Source organism: Spermophilus citellus, assembly GCF_964194105.1.
Source record: "Spermophilus citellus genome assembly, chromosome: 14".
NCBI lineage: Eukaryota > Metazoa > Chordata > Mammalia > Rodentia > Sciuridae > Spermophilus > Spermophilus citellus.
The window spans coordinates 39198858-39224496 of record NC_138194.1 but is presented as its reverse complement, the minus strand read 5'-3'; the positions used below and the strand labels follow the sequence as shown (position 1 = coordinate 39224496).

Below are 25639 nucleotides of genomic sequence, written 5' to 3'. Positions count from 1 at the left end.
ACAGAAAGACTGTGCTCAACACTACTCTGAATGAAATGAAGGACTGAATCATCTCTAAGTTTTACAGTGCACTTATACAGCACTAAATCAATTGCAAGTTGAAAATATATTTAAGCCACCTTATCTATAGAACATTGTAGCTTAGTAACAGAGTTCACTGTAAAGTGTTGGCTGATCCTCTTTGAGGTTTCATGGATGACTGGGAAATGCAGCTGGCTGTCATCACCTGTCATTGTGAGAGGTATTGTACTACACATCTCTAAGCTGGGAAAAGATCAAATTTGAAATAAAGTTTTACTGAATATATGTGGCTTTTACATCATTATAAAGTTGAAAAATCTTGAGTCTACCCACCTTAAGTTGAGGACTCTCTGTGCTTTGAGATATTTAAATAAAGAACTTGTCTGTTAAGTACCCAACTCTGTTCAGATCTGGTGAAAACATGACTATTGAACTGAGTTTCTGATTATGACCTTTTAGTGTAAATGAACACATGTATTTTATTTTCACTCAAGCTGTAAGCTCCGTGAATACTGGATGTTTCATTTCCCCACTCATTTTGTCTCCCCTGAGCGTCTAGCACACTCCAGGACTGTTTATTGAACAGATAAGTAACTTAAGACTCCAGAGCAACAATGGTTATATTTTTAGCTTTCATTCATTAGTTCGGTTACTGTTTCCTTTAAAAGGAATAGTCTAAGACTTTAATGTTTACTTCAAAGACATTTGCATTTACTGAATTGGGGTGCTAAAATGGATAATGATTTCTTTTCATGTGTACTTTCTTTCCATGTCCATATTTAAGGAAGCTCCTCCATCTACCCCAGGGTGACAGAGTATAAGCTCCCCACTAAATTAAGTACACAGAAAGGAGACATTGTTCTGAGTTGACAAAAAATATAATGATATCCTGTTTTCAATTTTTAAAAGGGAACTCTTGTTCCTAATAAATATATTTTTTCTGCCATAAGGTATAGCATTTGTGGCTCTAGGGTGGTTGTAACATGATCCAACTGACCTCCTAGAAGACTAGCTCAGGGACTGCTGGTTGTGGAATGCCTTGCTCCATATGGCTCCTCTAAATGATCCCCAGGCCAGCCATATGCTCCCAAGTGGCCCTCCCACATGCTGCCCCTCCTCCCATGCACACTCCATGTCTTTGACATGGAAGGTTTTCCTAGTGGTACACTGAATATTATCCTCTCTATTTCTACGAGTCTGATCTAGTGATCACTTTTGAAGAGTGTATATTCTGATCAATGTATATTCTGATCAATAAAAAAAGCATTTAGTATCAACTTGAATATCTTCTTTAAAAAACTATGGATCTTTTATATCTTTAGATATAAAAGTATTAATATTTAAAAGCATATAAATATTTATATTTCAAAATTTTTCTTCCTAAAAAGGTGAAAGGTGATAGCAATGTTGCCTTATGTTTTCAACAGCACTTTACAGTTTACTTTTATATGTGTAATGTCACTTGATATGTCCAAATAGTCCATCTTAAAAGAAGTTAAAATCGAGGTTTATAAAGGTTAAATATCTGTACTAGAATTCATGGCTCCTGCCAGCTTGTTTAACTCTCCATCTATATTAGCATTATTAACAAAAAAAAAGCTATCAATAAATGTTTTTATTTAATTATCTTTTTCATTAATGTCTCAAATTAAACACACATACTAATCATTGTTATGTATTTTCCTTGATGTACACGTAAGTTGTAGAAGAGTTTCTTTAAAAATCAGAAAGTTAAAATGGCTGATTATTGTAGGATTAAAAGAAGAAGAAGAAGAAATTCCATTTACCTTTGAGGTTAATTTGTCTGTGTGATTTTGTCCAATTTGAATTTAGGATTTTATTTCCTAAGCCATTTGCTTTTTGGTGTTAAAGTGAACAGCAATATTAAGTATAGTCAATGATATTTTGGAAAGTCTGACAACCCATTCAATTTTGAGTCATCAGACATACATTTTAGGGAGTAAGCATAAGTCATTACAAGAAAACCAAAAAAGCAAACAGTAGAGCTCTGGTTCAGGAGCTGCTGCTGTGCCTTGAGTTTTTAGTCCTCATTGTGCTGAATGCCGAGGGAAGTCCCTCCACTCAACAGAAGCATGTTTGTCTGGAAAGTTTGTTCTGACACTTAGAGTAGGTACGCCTTTGTTTTGCACTCCTCTGTGTCTTAACATTTGGGAGAAACCAAATCATGAAAATGACATGTCAGGAGTTTTGAGAAATTGCCTTCATTAATACATAGGGGATCTAGTGAATTCCCCTTGACTGTGTTTTAAATATCTAAACTACCTTACAATAAAAATTGCTAGAAAATCAATACTCAATTTAGAAACCTCTAAAAATTTCCTCTTTGCTATTTATTATCTTATCAGGAATCATATGCATCTGATCACTATTACTAAGATAGACAATAGGGGCTGAGGATGTAGCTCAGTGATAAAGCATGTGTGAAGCCCCTGGTTCCATTCTTAGTACAACAAAAGAAAACAAACAAATGAAACAGACAGTAAAACCACCAGGGCTATTTTCTTATATGGGTTTATATCAATGTCATCTCTACTTTTATGGAATTATTGCTATGTGTGGCTTTGTTTCTCATACCCATATAAACTCAGAAAAACCTGGGTCATGCCTATGCAATGGGCCTGCCAGTGGCCTAGCTGGACCTGCTCTGTCTGTGATGTGCTATACTGAGGGACTGGGAGACACACTCTTGATAAGAACAGCTGGCTGCAATCTGCCTATGGAGGATTATAAATGCCAGTGTGTGAAAAGGGACTTGATTTACACATAGGTTTTTTGAGCACAGAGTAGCCTAGAAAAAAAAGTGAGACTAAAGAAACAAACAACAGTCAGGTTCTTATAGCGGTCATTGAAGTAGCAGGTGACACTCATGAATTAACACCCATGCACAGGAGGGGGAGTGAGATGGCTGCCAAAGAGCTCAGAAAGCCAGTCCCAGTTCTTATCCTGACTAGATTAAGTGAGTGGAGGGAGCAGAAAATCTGACTCAAATCTTGATCCTGGGAAGCTGGCAATATCATGGAATAAGAGATGGAACCTAGGGGGAAAACAGCTTAGAGGAAGACTAGTGAGTTGTCTGTGTGACATCCGGGAGGTGACAATAAGCAGGTGGCAGACATATGAATCTGGACCTGGAAACTGAGACAAGATAGGAAGCCAGAATGTGGATTTAGAAGTCATGGAAATCCCAGGAATCCTTGATGCTAAATGGCTGCAAACCTTTGTCCATTGTTACAAAGATTTTCCTAAAATCTATTTTTCAGCTATGGATTTGCTTCTTACGGTGCACCCTCTCTCAGCCAGAGGAGTGCTCCATGCATAAACAACATTTAGTGTGGCTGCCTCTTGATATGCAAAATCAGAAATGGAGATTCAACACCCAGAGACATCAGAAATATCAAAAGAGGTTCTAGAGGCTTGTCTCTGTCCTCCTGTAAGCATGCGTCCTTCTGAACTCTTTAAACTCAAGAACTGCAGTTGATCATTATCATATTAATGATAATTAATATGCTGTTAGAATAATCCCACGGGTTCAAGTACCAAGCCCTTCACAAGTGGTTAGTAGTGAGTTCTTTGTCCTTGAAGTAAGGGCTGTTTTCATCTAAGATCTGAGATAAATCAGACTTCTTTTATCTATCTTTGCCCTAGACCCTGAAATGTTCAAAGATAAATTAATTAGTGACAATTATATTTATAGTAGTCAGATATGAACATTTATCCAGTGTTAGATACTATAGCAAAATCTTTCTTCTCCCTGTCATTCAAAGTAAAAATGACCATTTACATCTAAAAGAGTGAAGAAACACAAAAATGATAAGTAACCAGAAATTTCTTCTCCCTTCTTTGTCTTCACTGAATTGTCTCATTCTATTTTAGCTGACTGATCAGTAGGTTAGAGAGAGAAAGGTACAGATTAATAGAAATGTATACAGAAAACAGCATCAATTATCCAAACCACTACTACAACAAATTTGTTCATGTCTTCAAGGAGGCAATTACCCCATCACAAAGCCCCTTCCTTCTCTGAGCCCCCAATTGTCCAGATGGTCCTATGACTTCATTAATTTTAGAAATCTAATGCTGTGTTATCCTTAGATGACACTTTAATGCATATGTGGAATGCAACAGTTACAAAGATTCAGTGCCTCACTTTGTCTTTTCATTCACTGACTCTAAAGATGGCAGAGCCTAGAACTCCTTCCGCAGTGCAGGAGAGGTGGGCTTTGCCACATCATTTGTGATGAACTGTGAGAGGGCTTTGAAATTTATAGCACCAGATGTCATGACTAAAGGCCCGATATCACATTTACAGAAGCTGACAACTATACTTAAGAAAAAAGACATAATCTCAAAGAAAACATGTAACTTGTTGTAGTTACACCATTCTTTTGTGTCAATGCCTGTCATTACCCTAGCTACAAATGTTCATGTTAAACTGTATTAAATATTTCAAGAAGGGAAGCTACACAATTAACCATTAGGATCAGTGTGCTCAGGGATCAGCAGAATAAAGACTGTTTTTGAAATTTCAAATAAAACAAAAATGAATCTGGACAAGCTATTAAAATATTTTAAAAATTTAAACAGTTTCAGAAACATCTCTTCATTTCACATTTTTAAAGGCACTTTTCTAAGGCACCATCTATCTACACACACACACACACACAGAGACAGACATACACAAAGACACAAATACATACAAACATGCTTTCTATCTCATGTACATAGACACACACACATACACACACACAAAAAAAACCACAACAATTTAGAAACCTTTCTTGTGATTATTTAGCTGATTGTTTGAAAGAAACTATAAAAGCCAAATCTCAAAAATCTTTTAGAGGATTAACCTGGAATTGTTAGGTTGTTTCAAACACAGTTTAAATAGCTAAATGGTTAAATTGCTGTTTTCAGAAGGGTATTATCAATTGCAACATTCTAGAAATGATCATGCCTACTTACACCCTCTCCTCTATTCAGGAGAACAAGAAGCCACAAACGCATTACCTCTTTATTTCCAACCCTCTGCATGGCATCTCCCAGGTGGAAATAGAATCGCCCATCATCAGTGCCTGGATCTCCAGATTCTATTCCTTCCTATAGAAAGAACAGTGTTAGTATTTGGGAAAAAAATTTAAATACCAGATTTAATTCCTTGACTTACATAAAATGTCCTACCTATGAAATGCATCTCAATATTAACATTTGGAATAAGGTTACTGGTTAATATTTACAATGCAAAAATAAAGAGGTCATAAAACTAAATTTAGCATTAATCTATCATTAATTAGCACTGAATAGTCCATAAAATCAATATGCTATTTTGTTTAACACTGTATGGCTACAATCATATTTTAATATTCCAAATAATGTCTGTGGCTTGGTATCTCTCACATTTATTTTGCTTTCCAAATCTGACCATATGTCATCTAGTATCTTTTTATTCCTGAATCAAAATGTTTAATCTCTCATGTCTAAAGTGATGGCATCCCAATTCAAGTAATATTTATTTCCTCTCAAAATAAATGCACTAATCTCCAGGATATATAAAGAACTCAAAAAGCTTAACACACACACACACACACAAAACAACAACAACAAAAATGAATCAATAAATGGGCTAAGAAGCTAAACAGACACTTCTCAGAAGAAGATATACATTTGATCAAAAAATATATGAAAAAATGCTCAACATCTCTAGTAATTAGAGAAATGCAAATCAAAACTACTCTTAAAATTTCATCTCATGCCAGTCAGAATGGCAGTTACACCATTCTTTTGTGTCAGTGCCTGTCATTGCCCTAGCTGTACAATGATACAGAATGTTCAAATTCTCAAAAAAGACAAGGAATTGGAATTCTTTTAATAAAACTGTCCTGGCCAAATAAAACACACAAACTATTTTCAGTCAGTGGGTTGTTGTTTGGAATCTGATTAGACTCATGTGAAAGAAAGGGATGACAGAAGAGGGGATTGGTGCAATCAATCTGGAAAGCAGTATGGAGATTTCTTAGAAAACTTGGAATGGAACCAACATTTGACCCAGCTATCCCACTCCTCTGTCTATACCAAAAGGACTTAAAATCAGCATTCTACAGTAATGCAGCCACATCAATGTTCACAGCAGCTCAATTCACAATAGGTGAACTGTGGAGGAATCTAGATACCCTTCAATAGATGAATGGATAAAGAAATTGTGGTATGTATACACACAATGAACTATTACTCAGCCTTAAAAAGAATAAAATTATGGCATTTGAAGGTAAATGGATGGAGTTGGAGAATATCATCCAAGTGAAGTAAGCCAATCCCAAAAAAACATCTGATAGTGGATGCTGATCCATAATGGGGGAGGGAGATGGGAAAAAATGGAGAAACTTTGATTGGGCAAAGGTGAGGGGAGGCTGGGAAGGGTGCATGGGGGCAGGAAAGATTGTGGAATGAAATGAACATCATTACCCTAGGTACATGTATGACTGCACATATGGTGTGACACTACATCGTTTACAGCCAAAGAAATGAAAAGTTATGCTGCAATTGTGTACAATGAATCAAAATGCATTCTGCTGTCATCTATACCTAATTAAACTAAATTAATTATTAAAAAAAGAATAAATGCATCATGACTTTTAATGAAAATTTTAATGAAACAAATGGAAAGATTAAAGCCAATTTGGATCTTAGAAAGTAATTCTTATTAAATGATTCCTATTCTAAAACATTTAGCAGATTTCTTCCAACTCCCACACAAGGATTGAAATTGAAATTTATGTTAAAAAAAAGAGAGACAGAAGAGAGAAAATATTAAAGCAAGAGAATGAATTTATAAAATCAAAAGAAGGACAAGTGTCAAAAATATTTAAATGTCAAGGACTTTTTTTTTCTAAAAATGTGCATCTTTGAGGCCTCTTCACAAGAAACCTATTATCTTTCACTAAGAAGAAATTTTATTTGCATAATACTGAAATTTAGCAAGCAACAAGATAAACTGATTGGCACACAAACATTCTTGTTTAGAAATTAACTATCCTGGCTTTTGCTTTTTTGTCTTTGAAGCTGGGAGAATACGATCAGTTCCTCCTAGGTCAAAGGAAAAGTAAGAATATTCTAAATTTGAGAAACCTGTGTGTCTGCAGGACCCTAGTAAGGAATGAACAGGTTTCCAGAGGCCCTGTGACAGCTGGGTCAGACAGGGGGTGCAGGCCATGTTAAGCAGCACCACTGCTCAGTTCTGTGTCCCAGGGTTATACACCTTTTTGAAAGAGACTAGAAATCTATGCAATGTTCAAATTCTCAAATAAGACAAGCAATTAGAATTATTTTAATAGAACTGTTCTGACCAAATAAAACACACAAACTATTTGCAATCAGTGGGAATCTGACTAGACTCATGTGAAAGAAAGAGATCACAGAAGTGGTGATGCTAGCACAGAAAATGTCTTTAGTCATTCTATCAGCTACATGTTAAATATGGTAGTGACTATCCATGTGCAATGATTGAAACCAAAATTAATTAACACTAAGTAAAATTTAGAATTCACTTTCTCAGTCACAGTTACCATATTTTAGGTCTTCAAAGATCACATGGTCACCATAGGCGACAACATAGATAAAAAATAACAAGTTCTATTGCATAGTTCCTGAGTAGACCAAATGTGATTCTGGTGAATTCACAAGGATCCAGTTACACAGGTGAAAAAAATGTTATTTTTATTTTAATATTTTTAGCTATCAGATAGGCTTTTGGAGAGGTGTGTGACCTATTCAAACTGCACTTGTTTCTTCACTTTTTATAGGCAACAACAGCCCTGTTCAGAGTTGACATAATATATATTTAACTCGTGAAAGACACGTTTACTGCATTATCCATAATTTAATATATTGTGTCAATCACTATTGTCTACTTTTTGCCACTATTTAAAAACTATAATAGTGGGATGGGGTGGTGCATTACTATAATCCCAACAACTAGGGAAGCTGAGGCAGGTGGATCACAAGTTCAAGTGCAGCCTGGATAAATTAGTGAGATAAGACCCTGTCTCAAAATAAAAAAATAAAATAAAAAGGTATGGTAGTGTGGCTCAGTGGTAGAGCACCTATGGGTTCAATCTGCATTAAAGAGGGGAAAAAAAGCAATGCTATCAGTTTCAGTTTTAGGGGTTTCTTCATCACATAAAGTCTTTTCTAAACAGTCTCTGCTCACATAGTTGGTACTCCTATAATTACAGTGGAGGTCCATGCTGCCTGTGAATGCCATGGTTACAGGGTGTACATTCTGAGGATGAAAAGCCTTAGCAGTGCATGCCAATCAATCTACAAGGCATAATCAAGGGTGTCCGAATGACTCAAAATAATCAAAAGATGAAAAGAGGAAGAGGAATGATAGTTACCTTTAAATAGGGAATGCTCTCAGCAATCTTGTTCTGTGCCTTCAGGATAAAGCCGTAATGCACTTTAGCAAAGCCATCATTAGGTGTCACATTCAGTACCTGAACTCAAAGAAAACAAAAAGCTATTGTGATAGATTACAAATTGCACAAATGACTGTCAAAACAAATTTTAATTAGTTTTGCTGTACTTGAACTGGATTATGATGTTACAGCTGAAAACACTATGACATTTTGTCTCGCTGCAGTCATTAAACTTCAATGGCCCTATTTCCTCTCAACTCAATGTACTTTTCACATTTACATGAATGAAATGGCAATAACTGCTGAAGCATTTGCTTTAACAATGCAAATCAGCAAAATATGTGTCAATTTATAGGACTTCAATATTTTTTTTTTTTTAGTGAATAGGGAAAAGGGCTTTAAATTTTCTCTGTTTGAATCCAACTCTAAATGGTTATTATAGGTTGCTTTATATAATGTGCCTTATCCATTGTCTTAATTAAGAGAAAATTTATGTTTTGTATTCATACTACATAAGAAACAAATTTGAGTGCCCAGACTCTTTTAAGCACTGAAAATAAAGTTGGTGAGCAAGTACAGTATTCTGTGATAAAACCCAGGCAACTATTGAATACAAATCACATTATTGTGTATTATATATGCATTTATTAGGATTTAGTGATAAATTATGCAAATGCTTTTAATTAAGTATTAGCAATGATAAATGAAACACCATTCAACTTATGAAGATGCTTTCACAAACTAATTTATGGAACAAGAGCAAGATGAAGGTTTGAGCCATGTCGATGTACAGAAAAGATACACATGCTGTCTCTTTACTCTTGAGCCCGAGTAGGAAGAGGAAGTCACACACACCAAGGGGACCTACAGAAGGAGCATGTGCACAGAGGGGACATCACACCTTGTTGAATACACATGGTGCACACTACCTACATACACTTCAGTATTTCCAACTCAGATCAGGTCCTGAACCTCATCCATTCTTAAGTCCAGCCAACACAACCTTCAAAGCATATTTAAAATTGTTAACAATTGTCATTTCCTTCACTGATGCTGCCCTGGTTCGGGCCTCAGCATCTTTCCCTGACCTTCTTACAGGAACCTCCTGATTGCAGGTCCTCTGCACTCCTGTAGTCCACACCCCATGTGGATCCTGAATTGTAAGTCATATCACTTCCATCCTCTGATCCATTCTACTGAGTGAAAGACAGAGTTCCAGGGATCCCTGCCGAGGCCAGCCTTGTGCTCCTTTCCACTCTTCTGGACTCCACTCTTGCCTCTGCCCCTCTGAGGCATGTTGGACTCCTTGCTTCTCACAGCAAGCCAAGGGCACCTCTGCCTCAGGACCTTTGTACTCACAGTACTCTGCCTCAAACACTCTTCCCTCAGACAATCAGATGGTTCACTGCCTTAGCTGGATGGAGGAACCCTTGCTCAAAGATCCCACCTCGGTGAAACCCACCCTTGACCCCAACCCCATCACTAGTCACCCTCCAACTTCTCTCTCTCCTGGTTCATTTTTCTTCTTATGTTCATCATCACCACCTGAGCTATTATATATATATATATTTTTCTTCAACTAGTGAGATGTCAGCTCTACAGAGATTGTGTCTGTTTCGTGCATCCCCAATGTCCAGCACACAGAAGGTTCTCAAGACTATGGTATTCAATGTACAGATGGGCACATGGTGGGCGTTCCTCCCTAACTAGATCTCTGAAAGTGCAGGCTCTGCCTTTTCTGCATTTTTCCCCAGCACTGACCTCATGCTAGATGCTTATCAGAGCTCAGTACTTCCTATCCCTGGAATGGAAGAGAATTGACACAGATCATGCTTCTGCCAGCACAGTCATGCAGGGATTATTATAATATTAAAATTATTACAGCCACACAGATGACATTTCTGCCTACTGCAGGCACACAGCCACCATCTCAAGTCATTAACAAATTAAATCACTTACTAGGCATTTTAGAATATAAAAAACTCCAGACCACTGACATAGAAATTGAAATGAGATATACTCTTTTATTCCTCCGGGTCTTCTCGGTCAAGGGAGGGAGACAGAGTCACACGAAGACAATGACAATACAAGATGTTCAATGTAGCTAGAGAAATAGGCAAGAGGCATCAGTATCTATAGAAAAGGGGCACATAACTCACCCTATGGTGTAGGTGACTGGGGGCAAGGTCTGAAAGGCGTTTAGGGATGAATAGGAGTTCACCAAGGAAGTGGCAGATAAGAGACAATGAGGGGAGGCATTCAAGGTACAGAAGAAAGTCAGTAAAAAGGGATAGTGAGCCAGGAACAGCAAAAGGGAATGTTGTTAAATTATAAACAGAAGTCAACGAAGAGACTGGGGAAGGGGACAGAAATTGCATCAAAACACAAAAGGTCTGGATTAATTAATGTGTGAGATAATCCTCTAGAGAGTAAAAAAAAAATCTCAAGCATCTCAACTTATATCTGTCTCTGAAATATCCTAAGTGTGAAACAACTTGTGGCTCTCCTCCATGTGCATAGTGGACAGTCATGTGTCACACCCTGTATGAATATTACTAGAAGGGCTGGTACCTGGGCACCCAGGGCAGCTGACATGCTGCCCTACCCACTTGATGCCTTACCTGTAGGTAGTGTGCTGACTGCAGTTTGGCAGTGGATGTGAAATGAATGTGCAGGTTTTGTTGTCTCGTTGAAATTAACATGTAGATTTATAAAATTTCTAAGAAAGCTAGCATTATGGTTTGAGTAAAGTGTCCTTCGAAAGCTTGTTATATGAGACAACGCAGGAACATTCAGAGATGAAATGATCAGGTTACGTGAGGTGTAACCTAATCGGTGGATTAACCCCTTTGATGGATTCATAATTTGAATGGAATACATAATAATTTTATGTACAATATGCTATATATAATATGCTATTGTTTATATATATGTATGTATGTATATGGGGGTGGAGTAAGAAAGAGAATATTGTATAGTACTATCCCTGATTTCAGGCATTCGCTGGTGTTCTTGGAAGACATTTGCCATGGATAAAGGGGGGATTAATATAATTATAAATAGCACTGCTCACTAATATTACTAAAATGATTTTTTTGGTAAAATTGCAAGATCTGTCAGTTAAATAAAATTTGAAAAGTATTTTAAACATTTCATTTCATCTAAAACTTATTTTGGAGTATGTACTGTTAACAATGTACATAATACATGTACATACCTATGGCAGGTATTTGCTTGGACATTCACGTACACAATCAAATGGGCTTAAAGACCAGTACTGTGGGCCAGGAAAGCATGGGTGAGGTGAGCTGGAGCAGAGGGAGATAGATGGTTGTGTCTGCGGTTGAAGAAGGTTAGAGAGAAGGAGCCTGAGCAAAGGGGATCTCAAGGTTCAGGTAAGAGATGATGAGCCTGGGTTAAAAGAGGAAAGAATTTGAAAGCTATTCAGAAGGTAAAGGGAACAGAAATTTGTGACTTGGCACTGGAACATCAATTTCATGGATGATTATAGATGTACATGCTGGTTTTTTTTTTTGAGGGATACAGTAATTTTATTCTTTTTTAAACTTATTTTTATTTTTCTAATTAGTTATACATGACAGTAGAATGCTCTTCAATTCATTGTACACAAATGGAGCACAGTTTTTCACTTCCCTGGTTGTACACAAAGTAGGGTCAGACCACTGGTGCAATCATACATTTACCTAGGGTAATAATATCATGGACATACATTCTTGTGTGTGTTCCATTAGCTCCATTTCTGAGTTAGCCTGTATGGATTTTAATGAATGAAGGATAACCTAAGGCAGGGCCAGGAAGAATCAGGAATGATGCTCAGCTTTGGACCATGGTAGCTTAGGTAACTGGCATTGCCACTCAATTGCAAGGGACACATAGATGGAATCCCCAAAAGCTATGGATATAAACAATCACATCAAACCATTTTTAGAGTTTGTTGAAACCAACAGCAGCAAAAGCTCAGAATGGGAACTATCAGTGATTTTTGTAAATTTACTCAAAAATCAATGAGGAAAAAAAAACAAAGTTGCAATATTAGCTTTCTGAAAATAACTTTTGATAAAGACATGAATACATTAGGATAAACTTTGTTTAAGGAAAAAGAATCCATTATATATAGCTTATTAACTTAGAAGTGAGAGGAGCAGGGGAGGCAAATTCCACACTTATATTTAGCCTATTAGTGCTTCCTTAACAAGAAACTCACTCAATTGTATATTATGGCTACATTTTAGACTTTCTGCATCCTATTATGCTCAATCAGGTGAGATTATGATTTCAAATGTAAAAACAACAGCAGGTAAATTTTATTTTTCAAGGTGAAGTAAAATGCTTCATGTATCTGAGATTTACTGTCAGGGAGCAAGAATGTCTATATTGAAGGGAGGGTTTAGAAAGGGGTAAGGACACATCCACAATGGTTTCCACACTTCCACAGTCTTAGCTCCTGCCCCAACCAGCCAGCACTTGGTTGGACTTTTTGGATGGAAGGGAGAGAGGGATAAAGAAAGGAAGGAAAGATAGAAGTAGAAAAATCATGGATACGTCTGTGACAGTTGAGAGCTCTTCCACTCACAAGATCCTGAGTAAATGAAACACATGATGTTTTCATTAATCAAACTCTGCAAGACAAGGCTCCCTAACTGTGTTATGACCATTAGCAAATACAATGTCTGTTTTAGTCTGATGTTTTAGTATGATGACTAGAGGAAAGTAGCTGGAGACATGGTACCCAGGAAACAGAGAGAGAGAGAGAGAGAGAGAGAGAGAGAGGACACAGGGAACCCACCTCCCACAGCCACACCCAGCCAAGATAATCCCATTCAGGGGACTAATGCACTGATTAGATCAAACCTCTTGCAGCAAAGGAACATTTCCCTTCTAAACTTTCTTGCATTGTCTCACACAGGAGCTTTTGAGGGACATCTAACATCAACACCCTATCCATGTCCTATAGAGAATCATCTCATGACCTAAAAAAGGTCTTTAGTAGATGGAGCACATTTTCAACATTGTGAACTCAATCCATCTTGCATAGATATCAGTGATGCCCTAAAAAGCAAAGGTCTTATTTCTGCTCTCTCAGAAAATACAAGAATTAGGACAAGGGTAAAAAGATAACTGCTTCAAAATTCAATGATTTTCAATTAAGCACCAACAGCAATAAACAGGCAATTTTATGTGGATCGAGTCTCTGGACAGCATATAAAACTGCTTTACTTGACAGCATTTTTAAAATAGAAGGAATCATAATTACTAACAAGGAGCAGTAGCATTTTGATGTAAACTGTGCCAGCTTGAAAACCATTGAACGACAGGCTTAAATAAAAGCACAACAAGGAAAACGAGTTCATCTTTCTCTTTCTTTTCTTTTCTTTCTTTTTCTACCAGGGATTGAACTCAGGAGCACTACACCACTGAGCCACATCCCCAGCCCTATTTTTTGTATTTTATTTAGAGACAGGGTCTCACTGAGTTGCTTAGCGCCTTGCTTTTGCTAAGGCTGGCTTTGAACTTGCGATCTTCCAGTCTCGGCCTCCCAAGCCGCTGGGACTATAGGTTTGCACCCCTGTACCCAGTTATCTTTTATAAAAAGGAAGGCATTCACTTTCTCCACCTGCAAAGTTCATTTGGCATCTTGTTTGCTCTGCACCAAATGGATTTCCTCATTGCCTAAAGGAATCAGTTTTTTAGGCTTTATAGGTCCTTGGGACTTAGAAGTTATCTATTGAAATGTCCATAATAAGGTAGAAATTCTTTGAAAGGCATCCTTGCCAGAAGATCAGAAAGTCAATGCCCTTCTGAAAAGCAAGGAATCTATCTACATGTTCAGAAAGGCCCATGATCAGCAGTTTCCCTCTAGACTGGATTCTAGTGCAGAAATGGGAAAAACAGAATTGTCTATTTTTTTTTACACTTACAGAATCTGAGTTCTTCTTCTCATCGCAAAGATCTCTTTCAGAAAGGCTGTCCATGGAGTTGACAGATAGGAAGTTTAAAAAAATATCACCATTACAGTTGAAGGTTTTGATTTAACAAAGGCTAACTAAAATTTAAAATGTTCTGATCATGGGAAAAAAAGCAAGGTGAAAATGAAGTTTAGAATATGTCAATTATAATAATACTTACAAGTTATTTGATTTAACTTAAAGAGAATGGGTATATTATATGCAATTTGCAAAGAGCATTAGAACTTAATGTTCAAGATAATGTAGTTAATAGAAGATTGATGCTCACCTCCTCATACACCTTCTTGGCGTTATCATTGTCTCCTATCAAAAGGTACCCCACTCCAAGATCATTCTTTAAAGAAGTATCACTGGGAAATAATTGAACTAATCTCTGTAGGGTAAGCAGGGAACCTCTCATGTGACCTGATTTGAGGGAAGGGGAAAAAAAGAAATAAAAAGAGATTATATACACTTTTGGATTGTGAATATAATTCAGTAGAGATTATTCGACAAGCTAAAATCTGATTTTATAGATTAATGTTTCATTAAGTGAATTTCATGGTGCAGTTGTAATGGTGTCGATAATTGCTGTAAATACTGAACATGCTATTGATTAAAGGCATTTTAAAGATATGCTCATTCTCTAAGTTCATCAACATTTATCTTTTTATGTTAGATTCCCTCTTAAAAAAGTTTTATTTACCAATTCCTTGTGAGAATGTTTTGCGGAGATATTTTTGGCTTATTAACTTTAAAATTACAGATAGACAATAAAAATTCTTATTAATTTCAGGGTAAAGCACCTGTATAAAGCTTTAAAAGGCATCAAGTTACATAGCACAGCATTTAATTGTGACAATCTCCAATCAAAAGTGTACCCAAGTACAGTGTACCCACACTAAATACTGAGTGTGGAGCAAAGGATAGATCACCTAGTATTATGGGACCCTCTGGTGGACGATAGGATACTATACACAACATGAAATCAGGAATCATGAAAATCCCAGCTTCTGTTTACTGTTAAGGCTGTCTGACTGGCAATTTAAAGTATCTGGGGCCACTTGCCATTACTCCTTGCCATAGTTGGAAAGACAACCTATATAAGAGAAAATGTGCTAAATAAGATTCTAAATAAGATTATCATCTTTGGAAAAAACTAATTACCTAAAGTGCTTAGTTGCCCACAAATCAAATATTAGCCAACAATGTGGCAGGACAAACAAAGAGCTAAGCTGTCTACCCCATTAAGAAACTATCTGGCACGAAGCATCACCAATTTAGCCCACATGGCCTGGTCCACTGCTGACCAATCATATTCCAGTCAGAATTCCCAGATGAGATGATCAGCCAGTCATTTCCTTGTAAATAAATCTGCGTCTAATTTTCTGCCCTTTTCCTTCTTCCTGCTTGCCCACCTAGGCTGACTGCTTTTCTTCTGCTTCTAAACTTCTCCTGTCAACCACAACACAGGCAAAGATTAAAAAAAAAAAATCCTGTGCAGCCATCTGCAGCCTGTGCCTTTCCCTGTGTATCATGGACCCTGTCCTATTGTGAGCCAAATGCACTATCTTGCAAATGGCCAACTGCCTCCCATCCTCTTCAAGTGAAATCACTTCATTTCCATTCACAGGAAAAGTCCATATTCAAATATCAAAGGACTGTGAGAAGAGGGTTAGATTTCTTCATAGGCAGTCTTCTTCCAAGGGCTGGAAATAGGATAGGGCAAGTGAGCACTCAGCACAAAAGCTGACATCCAAAAATATCCATAATTCTGAGTTGAATAATATTTAACACATCCTTTAAAATAATCAAAATTAATGTAAAACATCCAAGGTGAACAAAATACTAACATTTTAAAGTTAGAATCATTAACGGGACTAACTAGCACCATGATAGAAGTGGAGGCAAAGGGAAAACTCAGCAATACGGATCGTGCATCCTGGGCAGTGCCTCAGAGTGGGCTCTGCCACTCTGAGTCCAGCCTGGCCTTTCTTGTCCTGTTTTTGTGTTGCACATTATCCTTCCCCTGATTTGAACTTTCTGGACATAAGTCTAATTGATGGTTTCTTGCAGTTTTTATTGACACTGGGCTCTGCTCCTGTTACTTCTGCAAAAGTGACACAATCACCCTTTATTCCATGTCTCCGAGAAGTGACAAAAGGGTCAGCTCAGCCTGGACTGTTACTTACTTGAGCTTTCACCAAGTGACACTGAGAATCCATCTATGCAATGATGCAGTCAGCCAAGGACCTATCTCAGTAGTGACACCTAGTGTAAATCCTTCCCTGCTTGTTTAAATGTTGGGCAAAGAGACTCATAAGCCTGGCTGAAAGGAAGGCAGTTAGTCTTCCTTTGTTCTTGATACTTGGGAACCTGGGTCAGTCAAGACTGTGGTCTTTCCATGTTTTAACATTGCTTTTAAGTCTCTGCAAATGTCCTTTATTATTAAAAGTGTATTTTCTAGCATTTTTATTGGAATACGTTCAAATTTTACATGTAGAAGGTGGGAGTGTCTGGAACTCCCAACATTCCTTGACAAAAAAGCATGCGACGGATAATTTCATCCTCCAGGAACCAGTTTCATATAGTGAAGAGCGAGAAGAATCTGGCATCACAGAAAGAGTGATTAATTTGTTTGCTATGGCTCCCTGAGCAAGTTATCTAAGCTCTCTGCATTCTATTTGCCTCAAATGGAGGGGGGCAAGGAAGGTGTAAAAATACCACCTGCATCTTTGTATTTATTGAGGCTGGGATTGCTGTTTCAGTTTTAGAGATGGTCAGTCTAAGGTAGTTGAGAAACTACTTGAAATTAGTGACAGACCTGAGGTTTCCTTCCAGTGACTTATCTCCTCTCATGTATTCATGGCCTCCAGGCTGGAGGCAGAGACTTGCTGTTTCCTCCTGAATTAACCCTTACTGCATCTCACCTAGAAATTGCTGTCGTTCTGAGCGCCGCTTCAGACTCAGCTTCACCAGGTCTGTGGGGACATCAGGCAGACTGGTCACCTCTTGGTAGGTCTCAATGGCCTTGCGCAGTACCTCATTGCTCCTCCTCTTCTCCGCCAAACCATCTTCACACTAGAGGAAGGACCCAGACTGCATCAATGTCCCATGACCAGCTACATTTCTAAGTACCCAAAATATTCATAAAAAGTTAACTTCTGACATGTTTTAAAAGAAATTCAAGATGGATCAACCTTTTGTTTTTATCAAGAAAAAAACATACAAACAAAAGACAACAATATAATCATTTAATAATAATAATAATGATAAAAAGTTAGCTACCAAGCTAACTTTTGAAAAAGAATACCATAAAAGCCAAATAATGCTGGGGCTGATGGAGATACATCATATTCCACACCAACAGCACATTGACAGGTCTCCAGCCCACAGCTCCTGTTTTCATTGATGCATTCTTGTGCTCGCTCTCTCATGCATTCATGCATTCAGCAGCTATTTTGAGGGGGAGTAAGGCGTTGTTTTTTGCATGTGGCAGACAAACTGAACAAAACAGACAAAGCTATTTTCTTATTTTGCTTCCACTTCATAAATGAGAGAAACACAAAATGCAAATAAAGATGCCATGAGTTTGAAGGCCAAGAGTGCTGTAGACCAAAAAAGGAGCAGGCTGAAGAGTGCTGAGTAGGGTGACAGGCAGGTTACCAGTTTAGTCTGGGCGGCCAGGAGGGCCTGAAAGGAAGAGAGCAGGCTATCCAGGGGAACAGTGTTCAGGCATTGAGAACAGTTTGAACAGCAACTCTGAGGTAGGAGTGAGGTATAGAGGAAAGTGGAGGGGAGGAGGGAGGCCCAGTGTAAGCTACTAGCTGATGCAGGGCTGGTAAGATACTGAAACTGCTATTACACTCAGGAAGATGGAGAGACATCGGGCATTTGACATGATCTGATGTACGTGAGGGATCATGCTGGCAGCCATTTCTAGAATAAGCTGAGGGGATGGAGGAGAACCAGGGACCCCAGGTAGGATGTTCTGGCAGGAAGGCAGATATGGATGAGAGTGATCTGGACAAAGGGGCAGTAATGAAGGTGGTAGGAAGCAATTAGATTACAAGTATATATTGAAAGTCAGAACCAACCGATTTACAGATGGTATGAATGTAGGATAGGAAAAAAAGAGAGAGACCAATATGAATTGGAGGTTACTGGCTTAAATGATTACCATGGAAGTGTCATTATGTGGGAATGGGAGGACAGGACAGAAGCAGGTTTGAGGGAGTAAAGAATCAGGAGCTCAGTTATGGATATATTAAACTCCAATGGCAAGTGGAGATATTGACTAGAAGGTGCATATAAGTTCAGGAGAGAGGTCAGGGTTAGAGACATACACTTCAGAATTGTTAAGGATGGATATAGTATTCAAAGAAGAGTTATAAGAGTAGACAGAAAAAAGAAGAGGTCTGGGAAATGAGCACCCCAAATTTCCAGTGTTTCAAGGTCATTAGAGGTCAGGAAGACAAAGGAACACCAGCCAAAATGACAGTGAAGAGGGAGGTCAGAACAAAATAGTAAGAAAACATTCTGGTATTCTGGAGACCAAGCAAAAGAAAGGTTTCAAGAGAATGAGATCAAGGGTGTTGAAAGCAACTGGAAGGTTAGAGCAGATGAGAACTGAGATGAGATCATACTGGACCGGGCAGTACAGAGCCTCTGATGGCCTTGGTCAGCTGTTCCCACTGGCCAGCTGGGGACACACACCTGCATGGAACACATTCAAGAGACTATGGGAGGATGGGTGAAGACAACTCTTTCAAGGAGTCTGGCTATAAATGGGAGCAAAGAAACAGGCCAGTAGGTAGAGGGGAATGTAGAGACAGGGAGAGATTATTAAAGATGGGAAATAGTACAGTATGTTTCCAAGTGGATGAAAAAAGATTCAGTAGAGAGGGAAAATCTGAAGATGAAAAAGGAAGACAAAAAATTTGAACAAAGTCCTCCAGCAGGTAAAAGGGAAAGGAACCAAAAATGTGCATCCAGGGCAACAGGAAGGGAAGGCAAAGCAGACAGACACAGGTGTAGGTAGGCTGGTGCAGGTGGGTTGTCAGTGTAATAGTGTGAACACATGGAAATTCTTTGGACACTTCTATTTTCTTAGTGAAAATATAAGTAAGATTCATAGTTGGATATTGAGAATGGAGAATAAAATACTGGAGATAAGAGGAGGAAAATGTGTTAAAATGGTCATCGTTTAAAGACTAAAACATTTAAGGAAAAATAACACCAGTTACATGCTAAAAGTAGCATACATAAAATTTTTAATTAGGACATGTAAAGATGTCCTACTTGTTTAACATGTTTCTCTTGTTAAAATAAATTATGTGCTGGGTCAATACAAAGACATCTGAAGAACCTAAACAAAGCCTTACTCCACCATTTGAGGACTTGATAAGAAAATGATCCATCTCACACCCATCCTCAAGTGATGGGGTCTAGGCTTGAAGCAGTGGTGATAGGACTCAAGAGAAAGGAAAAAAGGTTAGAAAAGAGCAGTTCATCCTGGCTTGATAGAAATGATGCTTCAGACCATTCAACTACCTTTTCAACCAATCTGTAAGTAGTCTTCCAGAATAAAACTTTTCAGAGAGAACGTCCAATGTCAATGACCCATATTGGCTTTTCAGTATAGGTTCATATCTAGCTTTTATGTTTGGCCATCACCTTCATATGAATTTGACTAGAGTGAATTAACTCCCTAGACTGTGAACATTGTTGGATGACTTACTAGAAACAGTTCAAGAGCTTCAGAGAGGCCTATTGAGACGAGAGACTATCAAGTTCACTCTCTATTTGGAATTCACAAATTTATCAAACATAGTCTGGATCGGGGCTCTACGAAAGGTTAGAGGAAGAGCAAATGCCTATCATAATAATCTCTCTCTATAGAGACAGGAATAAACTTTTAAGCTCAATCTGAAAAGACAGAAAGATGATACAATCCATCCCTTGATACAATGATACAATATGTCTTGTTCCATCCCTCGAGCCCCAGGGTCCTTGGTTTTAATGAAGTATAAGCATTTTATAACTTCTAGAATTGGGAAAATATCAGTACTAAAGTGGCATATAATTCTTTAAATAACTCCCAAATGAAACCAATAGCACTTGCTCTGAAAGTCAGAATTGTACTTATTGATTTTTTTTTTAATCAGTCAAGCATCTGTAAATAAAACAAGCTGGGCTGGAACTGAACATTTGTTACAGGACGTTAACATTGCAAGGCCTTTTGTTGAAGAACTAATCCACTCAGCCAACCTTCCTAGGAGATTTGTCATTTTCTGCCTCAGAGGCATTAATGGCTTGTGAAAGATGATAAAGTGAATTAAGTTTATAATTCAAGATTTTTTTTTGTCCCATGTTTAGTAACTTGTTCAAAATTGATTTTCACAGTGGTCCAAAGAATAAGACAGTATCAGTGCTACTATAGAAATAATAGTATTGTAGTTTGCACTTGACTTGAGGTTGATGAATTTTAAAAATTGGTTGGAATGTTCTGAAGTAATTGTTTAATCTGCTAAGAAAGAATGAAAGTCATAATTTATTTCTCCCTATAAAACCCATCTACTATTGAATTTTTGTTTTTAAAACTCTTATGAAATTAATTTACCATGTCTAAATTTTGTTTTATGCTACATTAATGTTAATACAATAACATCTGTAGCATAATAGTTTAGAGAGAAAAAATCTTGCGTGAGGACTAAATGTCAAATTCCTTCTGTGAAATAAGAAAATAAATACAGAAATCACCATGTTTTAAAACCACTGCATTTATTTAGACTTTGGTACCCACAATTAAAATCATATATAAAGAAAAATTTCAAAGCATAGAATATTTTTACCACAATTAAGTTATCATTTGCATAAACCATTTCTACCTAGTTAATATGCTTTCCTTACATCAAAAGACTTAATGCCAGTGACAAAACACATCATTTATTTGGATAGGAATGATCTTTTGGTAAGAAACACATGATCTCATAAGAGTAATACAGTGTAGCAATTTTAGAGAAAATAATTTACAAAACTCATATAGTTGGTATCTGTTATGACTGCTATAGACTGTGGACAAGAGGAACTTATTTGTACTAATATTTTTCAAAAATTTGATTTATTAAAATGTACTTAATAAAAATTTAATTAATTACATTTTAAAGAGGTGAATATAAGAATCTGAATCTCCAGTGGCCACTACCTTTAGCTCAGAGCAACACATATTGCTCACTGTAAGTGTCCTACACAGGTGTCTGCATGGATACCCTCCAAACAAACACTGTCAACTCCTCCTCAGTCTGAAAAACCTTGGTTAGCTCTGCATCCATCATTTCCCAGCAGTGTTGATGCTCTCATGCCCCCAGGAATGACAGTAGGTACTTTATTGTCTTGATTTTTGTATACCAGCTTTAGCTTTTTTACTCCATACATCCAGCTGTTTCCTTGATATGTCCCCTAGAATGTCTAATAAACACTGAAATCTGAAGACCAAATGCAAACTCTTGATTTTAGCATCTCTCCAAATTTGTTCTTCTTCGTCAGTAATTGATATTATTTAGTTTTAATGAAGTATAAGCATAATTGATATTATTCTCTCTTTCAGATGGCCAAACCAAAAAACCAGGAGTCACCCTTGGATCTTCTCTTTTTCTGACCCTTCCATCTAATCCATCACTAAGTCCTTTCGACTCCATCACCTACCCACTGCCCTGTCTCCATGGTCATGACCACAAGTCCAAGCCACTAGCACCTCTTGCACTCACTGAAGTGTCCTCCTATTCTTTGTGCATCTACTTTCGCTCTCATAATCCACTGCCACCCAGCAACCAAAGTAATCTTAATAAAAAATAACCAGGCTGTCACACCCCAGGCATAACACTTCTCCAAAAGCTTCTTAGCTCATGAAGAATAAATCTATAGGACCCTGGCCTCACTGTCCCAACCTTCTATCCCTCAATATATCCTTTTTTCTGTTTGGGTTTATTATGCCAAAACTGTTTCTATCCATCATGGCCTTTGTCTTGATGTTCCCTCTGCCCAGACAACTTATTCCACAACCTTGCCATAGCTCAGCACACACTACCTCTCTAGAGAGCTGTTTTCTGACCACTTTTTCCAAAGTGAAATTTGCCTTGTTGTTTCCAATCACATTACCTGCAACTAAAAAATCTTCACAGGTTTGCTCTTTATTCCAGTAAGTTCTTATCCTTATAACATGCCTTATTAGGCAATATGATCAAATATGCTTATTTTTAACACATTATAATATTCATTCAGCATATATTTATTTAAAGAGACTTTCAAAGCTTTGCTCACATGTTACCTCCTCAGTGAGCTTTTCTCTTTCATTCTTCCCACCAATTCAACCCCCTCCCATGTCCAATGGCAGTTTCCTGCTTTAAGTTTGTTCTCTTTATCATTTATTTCTAGCAAACATAGATTATATTTATTTGTCATATGCACTGTCTTGTCCTTTGCAATAGAAATACCATAAAGACAGGCTTGGTTTTGTTTTTTTAAAGTGTTTTGTTGATGGCTGTATCTCCAATGCCTAGAACCAGACCTAGGACACAGTGCCAGGGATCTCACTAAACATATTTTAAATAAGTAATTTAAAAAATATCTTCCACTAGAATATAAGATCCACAAGCAAGACTTTAGTGTGTTCACTATATCACATTCTGAATATTTTTCAATTTTCTGTACATTGTCATGTTTAACATCTCAGAAAAATCTAGAAAGACTGCTGTCTGGCCATCCAAGAGACAGCAAGTGAGCAAGTTCTGATATGCAAAGTAATCAGTCCAGAGCCAAACCTCCTCTACCTGGCCCATAATAGTCCTGTGCTTTCATCAATGTAGCCAGGTACTTGGCAACCAGAAACTAGTCCTACAGCTCAAGGCCTGACAAAATTACTCCAACTAGCCAACCCTAACTGTTCACCCCACCCTACCTTGCTTTTCCATGGAAACCCCAACAAAGGCTGCAGCTTAAACCTTTCCCTTGAGTTTGTCATCTGCTCCTGAGCACTCTGGCATTTTCCCACTTGGCCCTGCGTGGCGTGGGGGCCTCCCGTCTGTAGGACAGGAGTATAATAAACTTTGTTTTCTCCTGAGTCTTTCCTGTGTCTCCTTTGGTGGCCACAGTTGAATGAGAATCTCATAAAAGAATATAAAATTGATACTTCCCAGGCCTGCAACCGTACCTGGCACAGATGGGTTCATGTGGTAACAGGTGATATGGCCAAATTCATGAAGGGAGGAGGTGGAATGAAGAAAGCCAGACGAGGACACAGTGGGAGTGGGAGATGGGGAGGTGGTGGCTGGTAAGAAATGAGTCAGTTGAAAGAGACTATTGAGAAAAAAAAGTACATCCTATTTTATGTTTTTAAAAACTCTGTCTAAAGCATACTTGCAAGCTCTTGTTATACAACTGAGAGTCTTGAAGCTCTGAGGAAACCAAATGAAAAATGGTATGGTGGTCTCCATGGAATGGGCCATGGGGTAAGAGAAAACCAATGACAAATATTTTACTCTTTGTTTTCTCTTCAAAACCAAAGGCAAGCCATATGGATGCTACTAGACTCAGTAGTATATAATGTGAAATGAATTGTCTTATTTAAAGCAGTATTTGGTGCCTGGGTTTAAGCATATACATGAGAAACCTACTCTGTATAGAAATTGGAAGGGGAATGGAGAACATGCAAATAATGCAGACTGAAAAAAATTGATTACACAGAGCACATGAACATAGAAGTGTTCTGGAATACCTGTGCCTTCCCGTATCTTGCTCGTGGACTCTGAGGGTATTTGCGCACTAGTTCTTCAAATGCATTCACGGCTTCCTCGATTTTTCCCTGTTAGATGCAATCACATAAATACAATAAATTCAAAATATATGATGTTATTCAATAGTGATTCTGTCAGATTTTTTTTTTAATTTCTGAATTTAAGAACTTTTACCTATAATTTTTCTTAAGGCTGTATTATGCCTGGGAATGGTGATACATGCCTGTAATCCTTGCGTACTTGAGGCAGGAGGATTGTATATTCAAAGCCAGCCTCAGTAATTTGGCAAGCCCTAAGCAACTTAGTGAGACCCTATCTCTAAAAAAAAAAAAAAAAAAAAAAAAAGGGCTGGGGATATTGCTCAGTGGTTAAGCATCCCTGGGTTCAATGCAGGATAGACAACTCAGTGGTTAAGCATCCCTGGGTCCAATCCAGGATGGACAATCCAATCCCTGTATATGGACAGCTATAACTAGAAATGAAAACAATATACTCAATTTTAAAAAAAAGTATACTGAAAATGATGTAATAGGCATCTTTGTTACAGAAATTGAACTTTCCCTAAAGATATAGTTCCTACATGCTTTCTCAAAGGTGTTAAGGTTTTAAATGAGGGAAATACTTCTGGCAGTAGAATGTCTTGGGTCTTTAAGAGGCAATGGAACATCTCATCATAGCTCTGAAGCATCTGTGAAAAGGTTGAGGAACAAATACACAGGAAGAGAAGGTCATATAGCCATGGCACCTGTTGTTTCTGTGTAACTGTCAGGGTTGATCATCAAGCTGATCATCAGCAGGACCTTTTCTCCTGGGTTACTGTATCCCCAGCACCACAGACAGTTCCTCCCACCCAGGAAGGGCCTATGAGTGAATGAAGGATGAAGGAGGGTCCTTCCAGGAAGGAAAGTAGAAGAGGAGGTAGGGAGGAAAGGAAGCAAGACAGAGGGGTGCAGGGTAGGACAGGATGAATCTGAGTCAGAGCGTCAACCCCAGGGTGTATGGTGCCTGCAAGTCAGTCCACTGTGGCAAGGGAAGGAAATATTCAAATTTCATCTACTTGTATTGTTTATCTCATGTTTGTTTCACAACCAGTCAGTGTGCCCAGGCTTGAGCAGTCACGTCAACCTCATGCATATCTGTGTCCATGGAGGCCAACCCCTGCCAGCTTCCACCAACACCACACAGAGGCCTAGAGTCTCTTTTTAATCTATGCCACCTCAGGGGCCTGCCATGGTGGCTTCCCTCAACAAAGGTTCGTTGTGAACATTCTTGAGATTAACTATCAACTCTTCTTGGGTGAGAGGAGGGCACACATTCACAGGCCATAAGGTTGAGGAAGAAACTGACAGGATGGGAAGGCCACTCAGCCATGGCACCTGTTGTTGCCCATGGAAACACCAGAGTTGATTTGGCTTATTCAGCCAAC

General features: G+C 38.0%; 1 protein-coding gene across 5 annotated transcripts in view; it reads right to left on the bottom strand.

Moving 5' to 3' along the window:
- ASPH (aspartate beta-hydroxylase) overlaps nt 1-25639 on the bottom strand; it is a 213079-nt gene that overhangs the window by 45189 nt on the left and 142251 nt on the right. For all 5 annotated transcript variants that reach the window (XM_081265760.1, XM_081265761.1, XM_081265762.1 and 2 more), the window contains 5 exons: nt 24195-24281; nt 17350-17500; nt 14709-14845; nt 8433-8531; nt 5050-5139 (listed from right to left, as the gene is read on the bottom strand). In XM_081265760.1, the coding sequence (XP_081121886.1) occupies nt 5050-5139; nt 8433-8531; nt 14709-14845; nt 17350-17500; nt 24195-24281 (564 nt within the window). The remainder of the gene's footprint in view (nt 1-5049; nt 5140-8432; nt 8532-14708; nt 14846-17349; nt 17501-24194; nt 24282-25639) is intronic.